This window comes from Blastomyces dermatitidis (assembly GCF_000003525.1).
Source record: "Blastomyces dermatitidis ER-3 genomic scaffold supercont1.10, whole genome shotgun sequence".
Taxonomy (NCBI): domain Eukaryota; kingdom Fungi; phylum Ascomycota; class Eurotiomycetes; order Onygenales; family Ajellomycetaceae; genus Blastomyces; species Blastomyces dermatitidis.
In genome coordinates, this window is record NW_025544783.1 from 542783 (window position 1) to 556287 (window position 13505).

General features: G+C 45.0%; 3 protein-coding genes across 6 annotated transcripts; 2 read left to right on the forward strand and 1 right to left on the reverse strand.

The window, feature by feature from the left end:
* Nucleotides 1-518: 518 nt before the first annotated feature.
* Nucleotides 519-3988, forward strand: BDCG_07918. Of its 2 annotated transcripts, XM_045423699.1 has the most exons (3): nucleotides 519-611; nucleotides 694-1408; nucleotides 1471-3931. In XM_045423699.1, the coding sequence occupies exons 2-3, from the start codon at nucleotides 1379-1381 to the stop codon at nucleotides 3262-3264; spliced, it is 1824 nt and encodes a 607-aa protein (XP_045282361.1). In that variant the 5' UTR covers nucleotides 519-611; nucleotides 694-1378; the 3' UTR covers nucleotides 3265-3931. The 2 variants fall into 2 exon arrangements, with proteins under 2 accessions (XP_045282361.1, XP_045272571.1); XM_045423698.1 differs by having other exon boundaries at nucleotides 519-3988.
* On the forward strand, nucleotides 3988-7765 carry BDCG_07919 (poly(ADP)-ribose polymerase PARP). Its single transcript, XM_045423700.1, has 7 exons — nucleotides 3988-4514; nucleotides 4635-4748; nucleotides 4870-5008; nucleotides 5108-5400; nucleotides 5470-6318; nucleotides 6390-6472; nucleotides 6567-7765. The coding sequence occupies exons 1-7, from the start codon at nucleotides 4445-4447 to the stop codon at nucleotides 7140-7142; spliced, it is 2124 nt and encodes a 707-aa protein (XP_045272572.1). The 5' UTR covers nucleotides 3988-4444; the 3' UTR covers nucleotides 7143-7765.
* BDCG_07920 (WD repeat protein) lies at nucleotides 7550-13438 on the reverse strand. Of its 3 annotated transcripts, none has more exons than XM_045423703.1 (5): nucleotides 13191-13229; nucleotides 12404-12464; nucleotides 10988-12304; nucleotides 10038-10339; nucleotides 7550-9980 (listed from the first exon to the last, which is right to left on the reverse strand). In XM_045423703.1, the coding sequence occupies exons 3-5, from the start codon at nucleotides 12066-12068 to the stop codon at nucleotides 8790-8792; spliced, it is 2574 nt and encodes an 857-aa protein (XP_045282363.1). In that variant the 5' UTR covers nucleotides 12069-12304; nucleotides 12404-12464; nucleotides 13191-13229; the 3' UTR covers nucleotides 7550-8789. The 3 variants fall into 3 exon arrangements, with proteins under 3 accessions (XP_045282363.1, XP_045272573.1, XP_045282362.1); XM_045423701.1 differs by having other exon boundaries at nucleotides 7601-9980; nucleotides 13187-13425; XM_045423702.1 differs by lacking the exon at nucleotides 12404-12464 and having other exon boundaries at nucleotides 7639-9980; nucleotides 13187-13438.
* Nucleotides 13439-13505: the final 67 nt, after the last annotated feature.

Here is a 13505-nt window from a genome sequence, read left to right on the forward strand (position 1 = left end):
GACTGTCTTGCCTCTCTATATTCACAAGATTGTAGAGATTTCTAGAGTCACTACCACCGGCCTGCCTGATCATATGAAGAATTTTTGATATTAATAATATTAATACTTGGAGGTGTATAAGATTTTCAATATAAGAGAAGAGATGCAGATCATAGATGATTCTATCTTAATATTTTAGAAACATCATAGCGTTTATTTTTAACTGATCTTTTTTGAGCTGACACTATACTCATCACTGAGATATGAAAATAAAAATTATTTTATCAAAAGATCATTGATTTATCTTGCTCTTCTGGTAGCACTGAAAATATTGAATTGATAAACATCAACAGAGTTACTAACAAATTGGAACTTTTTTTCTTAGACACTATTGATCCTGATTTCCTATTTAATACTAGTGTGTACTATTTGGGACTAATGTATGCCATATAGGGGTTAGCAGGGCTTGGCAATATCTATCTTTTAGTGATGACATAAGATCTGGGCCCCAGATAGATGATCGCCATCAGCGAGCGCTTCCTGGTGATGCGGTGGCTAGAGCTAACCGGCCGAAGTACTCGTGGTCCATATTGCATGTTTTTGCGATGCAGTCATGTCCCTGGAAGTCCTAAGTCAGCGTCATGATTCTATGTTTTCTTTTTCTTAACTCTCCGCAGGCGGTTGAAGCTGACCCTGAAGAAATTTGTATAAAAGTCTCGACCGCAAACAAATTGATAAGAGATGTTTCTCTCATACAAGCTCACCAGCAGTGAACCAACCTTCGTTCACACCGTAAATAATATAATTTTACCCACCACCTATTAGGTACTTGCGGAAGTTGTTAGCAAGGCAATTGACATGTTTCCTTATTGAGGGGCTGTTTCATAGTTCGCAGTTTTCTCCTCCATTCTTCTGGGCATGAACAGTTAGTTGTATTTCATTCGCTCGACTCTCTTCTCATCTCATACCTTTTTCCGCTCTACTTATCCTTTGCGAGATCCCCAATGCGAAGTACAGATTTGTTCAACTTATTAACTTCCTGGACTGCCGAGCCGCTCCCATCGCAACTTACCGTGAAACCTTCGCCCGAAGTTTCGCCTTACGTAAAGCGTTTGCTTCCTTATTTGTGTCGAGGTTCTTCGAACAAACCATCTTTCCACCTCTATCATCTGTTCCGGTCCCAATCGGCAAGAAACAAATGGTACAATGTCGAACTGGAAATGGGAAAAGACAAAAGTGTATCCGAAGCGCGGGTTTGATAAGCCCTACAAAACCATTGACCAGCCCGGTCCGCCGGTGAATCGTCTCTCGAACAAGCTCGGTGCGGAGGCATTCTGGCCCACGACTCTAGATAAGGAAAGTGATAAGGCGGCTCGAATATTGCGAAGTTTTTGTAAGGATGGGTTCTACGCGGAGATTAACAAAGAGAGTGAGGAGGCAAATGGAACGGATTCGCGTGCGAGCTCAGAAGATCGGGCTAACGAATATAAGAATACTGATCAGGACAACAAGAAGGAGGTAATTGACAAGCCAAAAGGGAAACAAAGGGTTGTTAAAAAGATACCTCCTGCTGTTATCAAGCAGGCTAAGGGCTTGGCAATATTTACTGCGATGAGAACTGGCCTTTGGTTCAGTGGATCTGGAGGTGGTGGAATTCTTGTCGCCAGGATAAAGGAAACGGGAGAGTGGAGTCCTCCTTCAGGAATCATGATGCATACTGTTGGGCTTGGGTTTCTGGCTGGTGTGGATATCTACGATTGTGTGGTTGTCATAAATACTTACGAGGCGCTAGAGGCTTTCAAAGCGGTACGACGTACGCTGGGTGGGGAGCTCAGTCCAGTTGCTGGTCCGTTTGGTATAGGAGGTGCAGTGGAATCTGAGGTACACAAGCGACGGGCTCCGGTGTGGACCTATCTGAAGAGTCGGGGTGTGTATGCGGGAGTTCAAATGGATGAGACGATCGTAATCGAGAGGACCGATGAAAACGAGCGTTTCTATGGTGAACGAATCCGCGTGGCTGACATTTTGGCGGGCAAAGCAAAGAATCCACCGGCCTCGATAGGAACATTAATAGAGACGATAAAGGCGGCTCAAGGTGATGCAGATGTGGATGAGACTATGCTTCCTCCTCCGGGAGAAGCTCCCGGAGATGCTGATATCGAAACCGATCTGTTTGGTGTCCCCCCACCTGACGACCCGGATCCGTTTGGGGTTAAAGCACTAGAAAGGGAGGGCGTTATAATTCGAGAAGCCGGAACGAACCGCATACCCAGTGACGACATGTTTGAATTCCGGCCCAGCCCAACGAGCCCGCTATATAACCGTTTGTCGCGATTCAGTATGGAGAGTTCTCAAAGGGCGAGTTGGCGGACCAGCGTCCAGAGCACTGCAAGCGCTGACAGAGCCACCCAGACAGATGATTTCATCGACGACCAACCCCCAACCGCCCCAATATCGACGAGTCGGTCTTCTTCAGATAATCTCCATATCTCGGACAGGGATAACTCCACTAGAACCCAATGCACAACGCCTTTGCAAGAAAACACCACCTCCATAACGCGAGGATCCCTCGTTATCCAGGATCAATCTCTCCCTGGGGACACGAGCCAAGCTCGCCCTACCAGCCCGACTTTCACCCGTGCTCGCCTCGTTACCATTGCCAAACCCATACCTCCCCCGTTGCCGCCTCGGAATACTGCCCGTATCTCGCTAGTCAGCGGGTCTAGTTCTAGGACATCAGAAAGAGAAGCAGAATCCCAAATTGAAAGATATGAGGATGTTGATAAAGATGAAGTACATGGCAACAGCAATGATGATGGCAAATGTACGAAACCTGGCTCCGTTGGAGAGGGAGCATCAAGTGTAGACGATGACTCCTTGAATAAATGTGATTCGATTCAAGATACATTTAAGAAACCTGCAATTACCAAAGAAATAAAATGCGCAGAGCAAGAAGAATCGTCCACCAAGGGAGGTATTCAGTTGGAAGACGTATTACAAGAAAGCACATTCGCAGAGGAAGACTCGGATAAAAATTTGACAGAGATGCAGACTAAAGAAGAGGACACAGTCGAGGATGCATCCCTAAAAGGTGCGGAGCCCATAGTAGAGGAACGATCTGGTGGGGGAACCGAATCCACAGACGAAGCTGAATTTGGTACACCTACAGAGCAGCCGCAACAAGAGGGGTCTTTGGATGAGGACAAGGAGGAATTCCATTCAATTTCGACGTCTCCTACTCCTCCAAAAACGAGAAAGAAGCCCCGGAATAGAAAAAAGCGCTAGGCTTAGTAGAAATGAAGAGTTGCTGGGGATATGATGAAACGGTTTGGTGGTTTGAGCGCTGTCTTTTTGCTTTGGAGAAGTAGCAGTCGGCACATCTCTATTCGGCAGAGCTTTCACCTTCCTCGTACTGTTCTCATTTAGAGCCAGATTGTTTGTGTATATGTATGTACATATATATGTATTTATGTTTCCTGAGCGTCTTCTCTTCTCAGAGTAGTCCTGAGTTCAGCGATATAGGTTTACTGTGTAAGTATGCTTTTTCTCTCTCCAGTTGTAAGGACGCCATCAAAGCAGTTGAATCGAAGGCATGATTGGAGTCAAAAGTCTTTCTGGTGGTCACAGAGGCCCGAAGGCTTCCCCGGTTTTCCAGCGTCATCTTGTTCAAGGAACATAGTGAGATATGATAAGCCTAAGAAGAAAATTTCAGGCCACAGCGCCGGATGACGGACCAATTTCAGGATAACTGGTGAGGGAATGGATTTTACTTTCCACGACGTAGAGAAGATTGAATATAGAAACCATAGTTTAGAACTATTTGATGTCGTGGTGGGTTTTTCCTTAGGCAGACATCGAGCTATGCCCGGCGCGATATCACGTGGATCCACATTGGCCCTGAAGATCACGTGAAGCTCAACCAATCGCGGCGCGTTGTTGCCTTGTCGTTTCAGCCTCTAGATAGTAACGTAACTGGAAAAACATCTCGACTCTGGTCGGTCGTGTTTGCAACAACAGCAGAACATTTAATATCAATATTATTATTGATTCTCGATAGTCCTGCCTTGGCGCCACCCACTGCTGTGCTGAAACCGGAACCGTGGAAGCTCCTCTCCTGCTTGGTTGGAGCCAGTTGATGTGCGGGCGCCACAGTAGCTTTGTCCCTGTGTGAAGACCTCGGAGTGTGCGGCCACCAGCGCCGATAGATCAGGGGGGGCTTTGTTTGCTGCAGCCAATCACTGCGGTGCTGCCGCCTGTGCTAGCGTCCAAACATGACAGCCAGCACCAGCTCAAAAAAAAGGAAGAGACTGCCCAAAGGTATTCCTCAAGGGTTGTTTAAAAGGGCCATCGGGCGACCCTGTGGAAGACAACCATTCATTCTTTAAAATAACCCCTTCCTACGACTCTGTTGGATTTTGTTTCAATTGCTGCCCATCTTGTTTCCCTATATTGTCTCGTAAGCCTCATGAAAATGGCGACCACTTTCAAAGACCACATCATAGCCCTCAGTGGCACATTCCCAATGCATAAACAAGGTGTGTTATTTGAAAACGGAGCAACAAAATGAAATAAATCAATGCAGAAATAGAGAAAACGGAAAGAAACGATCGTGACCTGGTCTTTTGCACTTGAACATGCTAACCTGTCGCCTATAGCCGTTCTTATAGACAAAATTGAGTCTGGCGGTGGCACCTATAGTGCAAAGGTCATTGATACATGTACACATCTTGTGACCACTCAAAAGGACGTAGATGACAATAAGCTAAAGTGTAAGGAAAATTGAACCCCTTTCTTATTTACTTTCCAATCCTTCAGTTGTCGTTCTACGTCTAGGAAGATTTAGCCTATACGCGGTAATTGGTACATTGCATGTTGCTAACGATACATCAGGTAAACAAGCTGCTGCGCTCAAAAGTATAAAAATTGTGTCCTGGAACTGGCTTCTAGATTCAGCAGCAGATGGCAAACCAGCTTCAGAATCTTCCTATCTCTTGACAACCCCAGCACCGACGCCAGCCACCAATGGCAGGCCTCTGAGATCATCCAGAACCAAACAGCAGTCTAATGGTTCCACGACCAATGGTATCCAGGACGATGATAAGAATGATGTGCCAGCCACCAATGGCAGGCCTCTGAGATTATCCAGAACCAAACAGCAGTCTAATGGTTCCACCACTGTTAGCCAGGACGATGATGAGAATGATGTGCCAGCCGCAAACGCAGCACCTTCCAAAGGCAAGAAATCAGCAGCCAGCTCAAAGGCCAAACGTCCTATACCGGCGGATGATGATGATGAGGAGGAGGAGGATAATGCCACCAAACCCAAGTCCCAGGACGAACCCCCAGCGAAGAAGAAAAAGGATTCCAAGCAGGCATCTCCAACGTTAAAGGTTCCAGTTGATGAATTTTCACCATACTGCTGTAAGTACCATTCTAATCCAGGACGTGCACCCATGCTTCATGAAATAGGTAGACTGACGTTCCACTTAGCAACTCATGAGGTATTTATTGAAAAGAATGGAGTCATTTATGACGCAGCATTGAACCAAACCAATTCCAGGAACAACAACAACAAATTTTATCTCATTCAGCTGCTAGTAAACAAAACTTCTGGGAAATATACGACGTGGACGCGGTGGGGTCGAGTTGGCGAAATTGGACAAAAAGCTGAGTTCCCCGGACTGACTCTAGACCAAGCGCATGATGTGTTTGCCAAGAAATTCAGCAGCAAGACTGGCCTTTCCTGGAGTAACCGACTCAGTAGCCCAAGAGCTGGAAAATATACCTATCTTGAAAGGAATTATGAGGACGATTCAGAAGACAACGGCAAAAGTGAAAAGAAAGCTAAGAAGGAAGTCGAGGAAGATGTGAAGATGCCTGAATGCACATTGTCGCAGCCCGTTCAGGAGTTTGTTAGTCTTATCTTTAACCAGAGGCACATGCTCTCAACCATGGCTAGCATGTCATACGACGCAAATAAACTACCATTAGGAAAGTTAAGCAAACGGATTCTCATGGCGGGGTTTGAGGTTCTGAAGAATCTTTCAGAATTAGTTGCAAACCCATCACTTGCCATGCAAAACTATGGTCAGCCGTATGGGCAGCTCACGGAGGATCTGAGTAACCAATATTTTACCCTCATTCCTCACGATTTCGGACGTCGTCGACCTCCTGTTATCGGCACTCTTGACCTTATCAAGCGTGAAGTCGAACTTCTCGAAACTTTGACCGATATGGAGATCGCCAACGAGATCCTGAAGGGTGCCAAGATGTCCAAAACTGGTCTTCATCCTCTCGATGTTCAATTTGCAGGCCTTGGGCTGGAGGAAATGACACCACGTGCGTACTCGAAGACCGTTTCTTACTTCCCTTCCAGGGTCACAGTGCTAACAATTCGTTTGATCATTCAGTGGAGTCAGCTACAACCGAATACAAGGAATTAGAAAACTACCTCGTGAAGTCTCATGGCAAGAGTCACTATATCAGCTACAATGTAAAGTCTCCCTCTTAAGTCCCAATCCCCAGAGAGGATGAATCCCCCCTTCAAAAAAAAAAAAAAAAATATCCCGAAACTAACAAATTATTAGCTGAAACATATTTTCCGCGTCGAACGCCGTGGTGAAAAGCAGCGCTTCGAAAGCTCTCCATTCGCAAACTTACCAAACAGCAACCGTCGTCTCCTCTGGCACGGTTCCCGCAGCACTAACTACGGAGGCATCCTCAGCCAAGGTCTAAGAATCGCACCGCCCGAAGCCCCAGTAACAGGCTACATGTTCGGCAAGGGGGTTTACTTCGCCGACATCTCCAGCAAATCTGCCAACTACTGCTGCGCGCACAGCAGCGACAGAATCGGTGTGCTGATGTTGTGCGATGTCGAGTTGGGCAACCCGATGCTAGAACTTGTCAACAGCGACTACGATGCGGGCGAGAATGCGAAGAAGCAGGGATGCCTGTCGACGCTGGGCAAAGGCCTGACGGTACCGCGGGGATGGAAAGATGCGGGTTGTGTGAGCGAGAATCTGAAGGGGGTTCTTATGCCGGATCTTTCCTCACCGCCGAAGACGCTGGATCTTACGGATGCTTGGTTGCTGTATAACGAGTATATCGTTTACGATGTAGCCCAGATTCAGGTTAAGTACTTGCTATACGTGCACATGTCTTGAGGATCGATCTTTGTATGAGATTGACGTATTTACTGGCGAGGAGGGATATGAGGGCTGTCCACGGGAGACAGGGGAATGGTGGAAGGTGGGAGTCTAGAGACGATCAAGGAATGCCAAGTGCGACATTCAACGTCAGGGGTTGTAGGAGTATATGCTTTGTTTGAAACCGTTACTACCTTTTCTCGCTTTTTAATTTCTCAAACTCTCATTGTCCCTTGATAACTTCGATGTATTTCTGCAAGCCAATGTCACTGAACCCTTTATAGTTTTTACTGCTGACATTTTAAAACATAGATACACATTCCTTAGATACGGAGTAAGGTAGAGATGTGTCATCTGCTACCATCGAGGACACTCAAGTGGCGAGCTAATCATCTGGCGCTCCTCCACCTAACTAATTCTTTCACCTGCTTTCCCTGATGTGCTGTACAATTGTACTGTTATCAATTCCGATTGAGCCATTTACGATAAACTCCTCATCTGCTGAAAAAGAAGGGGAAGGGGAGGGGGGATTGCATCAGCCATTCTCAGTCCTCAGATACTCAGTTAATGAAACAAGATGTTTGATTTTAACTAAGTTTTCAAAAGCTAGCAAAACAAACATCAACGCAGATCACGCCCATGCCATGCCATCACTCCTGCTATCATGAAACTGCTCTTAAAACCGTATTAAACCATCTTTCCCAACTGCCCAATTACTAACTTGGTCTCTCATTTGCACTCACAATAACGCCCTGCTTCAGAGAGAAAGGGGAAAAAATGTAGGAACCATATGCGGATAAAATAAATTGCAAAAGACGTTTGAAAGAAGAAAGGAGATAGACAAATAAAAAGGAAAGAAAATAAAGCAAAGAAGCGACAGCATGAGAATTAACGTCAAAAACAAAAAGTAAAAAGTAAAAAAAAAAAGCAAAGAGGAAGAGAATGTGCTTTGTTAATTACTCAAACAAAATTCCCAAATCCAGACCCAGTATTCCCAACCATGCCTTTTTCCATACACCAATTCGCCGTAATCTTGGCCTGCGCCTTTTTTATTTATCCATCTCTCTTAACAGTCCAGGAAGACAAAAACAAAAAAGAAAAGAAAAGAAAAGAAAGAAATCAGTTTCCAGGTATCTCGAGTCACCACCATACGGCTGGAACAGGGTCCGGTGGCCACCTCAACCAATTAAGTCGAAATAAGAAACAACAAGGAGGAGGAAATACAAATGCACAAATAGATTGAAAATAAAAAATGCCAATCATAATTTTCCCAAACCGGGGTTTTACTCCAACATAACACCATATGCGTGAAAAAAAGTGAAGGCAGGAAAACAGAAAAAAAGTGGGGAGAAAAGGAGAAATTTTAAAGGCAATGCAGGAAATTGGTGATGATTACCAAGCCTGAATTACTCCAATAGATGAACCCTATGAGACCGGAGTAGAGCAAAAAAGAGTAGTGATCCAGGAATAAAAGGCAATTCTGTCAATGTACTCGCGAGGAAGGGAAAGAAAAGAGAAGGGGGGAAAGGATCGCGCGCTTGCAACGCACTACAAGCGGGGCTATACAGGCAATAAGCAAGAAATGAATGAGTGAATACCACGATCAATGGGGAAGAAAGCACGCAAAACTATGCAAAGAAACATGCTTTAGAAAAGGCTGTGTAATCATAGGCGAAGGAGGTCGGCATGTTCTCGGTTGCTCATCAAGCGCCTGTAGCGTAACTTTCTCTCTCCAGGTCCGAGCACACATCTTTCGTCGTCATCCAAATCCGCTTCGGGAAGCCATTCGTTAGGCAAATCGGGGTAGTAAGTATCAAGGCGCTCCTCTATATGTCGCTTCCTCGTTCGCCCGATGCCAAACTCCTGACCCCACTGGCATCGATCGAATTCCATCAATCCGCCAAATGCATAATCCATATTAGCGACCCAGATCCGGCCGCCATCAGGAGTGTAGTCAGCTCCGCCAATTTCGCCAAAGAAATCATGTACTTGACGAGTTTGGTATGTTTGCGCGTTGACTATTGCGATGCGGTCGGCTGGTTCGCACATGAGAAGCGTGCGTGGGCCACCTCCGACAGGAGAATATCGCAACGACCGGTACCCCGCTACATCAGACTCAATGAATTGAAGTATTCGCCACATACGAGCATCCCAGATGTTGACTGTTCCATCCTGATTACTAGTTGCAACGTGAAGCATATCAGGTGACCAAGCGCATGCGAATCCAAAATCTTGATGGCCGGATAGTGGTTGAACCGGTTTCCCACATTCGCTATCGATTATCCACGCCTCCCTCGCATCGCCGACTATAACACGCAATCGGCCATCTAGTGATGTGTCGGTGCAGTTAATTGCCCGAGCAAACTTGTGGCGCTGGACAACTTTGTTGGTCTCACAGTCGAGGACTCGAAGATATTGATCATTCGACGCGATAATTGCCTGAGGGCTACGACTCGTTCGATGCTTAGCAATATCGATATGATTTGTGATTCCGTTCTGGCTTTTAGTGATATAACCATCCACAGTACTGTGATCAGTCACGTCGCCTCTCATCGCATATTCGCCACAGAACCCCCCAACTATAGTTACGCCGTGCTTGGCTTTCATAATCGAAATTCTCACTGGCTCAAAGAAAGTCGCGGACTTGGAAGTATGAGAGAGATCAATTAGGCAATTCTTTTGTTTGTGAAACGGGGTTACAGAGTAAATCTTTGACCGATGGGCATATTGCACCGTATTCGACGATGTCACGGACATAAGATTACGCAGCTGAAAATGCGACATTGACGCTTTATATTTGGTATACATGGTTTTTGCCTTGAAGAATTCCTCTGTCTGTGGTAGCCGCTTCGAATACTAAATCATAGCTTAGTCATTTTTCCCAAACAAGAGCGAAGCGATATTGAAATTTACCCCATGTGGATCGAACACCAAATTCCGGTAACCCTTGTACCAGCTATCGCGAAGGATCCTGGCATCCGACCTCCGGACATTCATCTTTTTCTGCCAAGGAATTTTCTGGATATCGTAGGCCTTGAATTGGTGGTTTTCGGGGCGCGTTATCCTTTGGGGTCGTGGCCAATACGAGGCGTTCGCAGCTGCATCCGATATTGGAACATGAGGTCGATCCTTCAGTGCAAGCTGCTGGGGCGGTATTTTGGATCGAATAAGCCATTGCTTAATGAACATATCGATTGAAAGGTTCTTTTCGAAAGCTGGAAATTCAAGACCGTCAGCAAGTGTGTATGTATGGCCTTCGCATGGAGCGAGAGGCGCAGCAAGAAGCACGCTGGCAATATGGGAATTGAAATATTTTAAAACCAATGATGGAGGGACAAAGTATATTGACTGTTCGGAAGGGCCATGTATGTAAGTGTACTGATCCTCAGTTAAAAGGCCACCAGGGGGTGTAACTGCAGTCATTCTCTGATTGGGTGGAGTGACTTGAGGACAGGCTGAAATCCTTGGCCAGGGAAGAGATTGACAGAACACAAAGTGTGGAGAATCTTGGGTATGATCATGAGACTTCAAGAAGGTGTCCGTCATCTCAAGGCCAGAAAGGAAAGTGATTGTAGTGTCATTGACGAAAAGCGCGTTATGGGTACCACGAAATAAGAAAATTCCTTTAGAGGGGGTTGCAAGAATGGAAAATTGAGAAAAGAAATTTGACACGGCTTGCAACATGATGCTGTCAGCATTGGGGTAAAGTTCTCGTGGCTGGTTGACAAAGGGTCCAGATGAATATTCAAAAGATTTCGTGTGATCAAACGCACGATGGATGATTCGTTGGGCCTTTCCAAGAGCCTGTAGATTTACCGGAAGAAACAATGTAGAAGGCGGGCTAATAAAATGTAAATTCATACTTTCTGGTTGTGTAAACGCTCCTAAATCGAGGTTATCGTCATCATCCGCCTCGGGATTAAAGGTAAAATTTGAGCCGTTAATATTGTCGAAGGTCGTAAACGATAGAGGTTGAGAATGTCCACCGGTAGCAAAGGTTGGAAGCTGGTCTTGATGAGATCCGCTATCGTGTAAATCGTTGCCAAGGGGAGACCGTGTGTTGCTGTATTCAGTAGGATCACACCAGGATAATTCATCGTCGGTTATGTAAAATTTCTCGGTATCGTTTTCCGAACAAGAGTCATCGTACACACTTCCTGTGCTGCCCAAAGCAGAAGACACCCCGGGCAATCTGTCATCGGAGAAACGGGATAGTTCAGACTCTTCAATGAGGTTACTGCGGAAAGCCGGGTTCTCCTCGTCGTCATAATAACCGTAATCATAATGCAAGTCTTGGTCGCCGCTGAGGGAATCCATTTCATCATCATCAGTGCTTTCTAAAGCGTGAGGAAAGTCTTCTGGGTATATTGGGCCGGTACTCCCGTTGGTGAGATGAGTAATGGAAGCAGAGACCATCGAGTCGCCTTCCTCTGTGAAGAAGGATGCCGTGCCAATTTGCAAACTGAAAATCGGTTGACCCGCAGCATTAGTAACGCTAGAAACAGGAAATATATCATCTGCAGTCTCATTTTCGATGCCAGCAGGCGGAGAAAATGAATCTAATAGAGGGGATGTTTGGCTAGAAGTAGAAAGCTGATCCGGCTGAGAACCTGATGTTTGGGAATCAGAAGTGGCTTGTTGGGGCCCTTGCTGGGGGGCAAAAGGAGAGGACAACGCTTGATCTAAGCTATAGGAAACTTCGTGAGTGTCGTGGTCCGTCGGTCTGAGAGGGGAATTCAAGCTATGAGGTAGGCTAGATAAGGAAACAGGGCCGTTCAAACTTCTGGAGTCACCATCTGGTGAGAAAGCTGCCATTTCACCTTGGACTTCACCCGGCAACGAACCCCGATCCGGGTTAGAATGAGCTTCCTGTTGATCCATACTTGTTGATCGGTTGGATGGGTTCTCTTGTTTGTTGCCGTCCGGCAGAGATGGGTCAGTCATCACATCAGTAGCCTAGACCAGAGGAGAGTTTGTTTGATCATAAACTGTGTCACTTTTGTTGACTATTATGATTGTTCAACTGAAACTGAAGAATCACTGCAAAGAGTTTCACCAGAGAGATTTAATTCTCATTATGTGTGTGTGTGCGCGCGTGTGTGTGCATATGTATATGTATATGTGTGTGTGCGTGTGTGTGTGTATGTGTGTCTCAGTAGAGATATAAATGAATCAAATATCTGTAGAAAAATAAATCAGTATCTCATATAACAAGTTTACTCTGAAAGTGTATCATATCTCTGCACTTCTTTTCAATTGTATCATAGAAATAAACTCACAGAACTCAGTTTGCAAGTTGCAGTTTTCAGTATCAGTTAAGACAGAATATAGAGATGCACTCTAGAACACAAGTATATGTTAACAAATTAATGAATCAAATTGACTGTGACAACTGATAATTTGTCAAATGAAGCAAATAAACAAGAAAAAGATCTCATATGCAGACTTGAAAAGAATGTGTAAGCAGCAGATGCAAAAACTTGATACTGAATGAATAATTAATGAAAGATGAAAAAGAAAAACACACACAACAGAAGTAGAAAAATCAGGAAATTGAAGAATTATAGAGAAAATCAAAGAATATCAGATGTTTCATACCATGATTCTGTTTTGCTGCAAAAGATTGATGAAGACACACATAAAGAACTCTATAAAGGTGTTGTATAGTCATATCACAGATATTCAAAGTGATGAATCTTCACACAGAGCTAAACAGTTCTGTCAAATAAAAGAAATAACATAAGAAGGAAGCAAACAGTGCATTATTCAGCATGGAACAGATATATTTCAAGAGTAGATACCTGCAAGAATGAGCTTCAGAGAAAAGAGCATGGATGTGAGTGAACAGCTTCTCTAGCATGTCTCTTGCAAGTAATCTTGACATTACAAGCAGTGGTTTCAGAAAAGACAGTTGCAGAAACCCAATATTCTAAAGCAAATCAAGCGGAAGCAATCCATAGAGAAAGATATAACAATGTAGATACTGAAACTGCCACTGATCTGCAGGGAAGAGAGGAGAGAGTGCACATCATTTTGCAAGCAGGATGCTAGAATATACTCACTCACATAGTTCTAGTTCACAGAAGAGGAAAAGCGGGGGTGAACAGCAGAAGAGCTTAAGGGACGTTCTCCAAAAAGAGAAAAGAAGAGAAGAGGAGAGGAGAGGGGAGGAGAAGGCAAGAAATGAACAGCGCGCAGAGGCGTGTTGGGGATGGGGAGTTGTTGTTTACGTGTGTGTTGTTGTTGGCGGAGAGAAGAAGCAGAGAAGAAGTAGACAAGAAGTAGTTAGACGGTGTTGAGGTTGAAGTTGCCCGTTAACTACCTCCAGTCAGTGACCGTCGAATTAGTAAGTCTATTTATTAGTTAAGTTCAGTGTTAGTT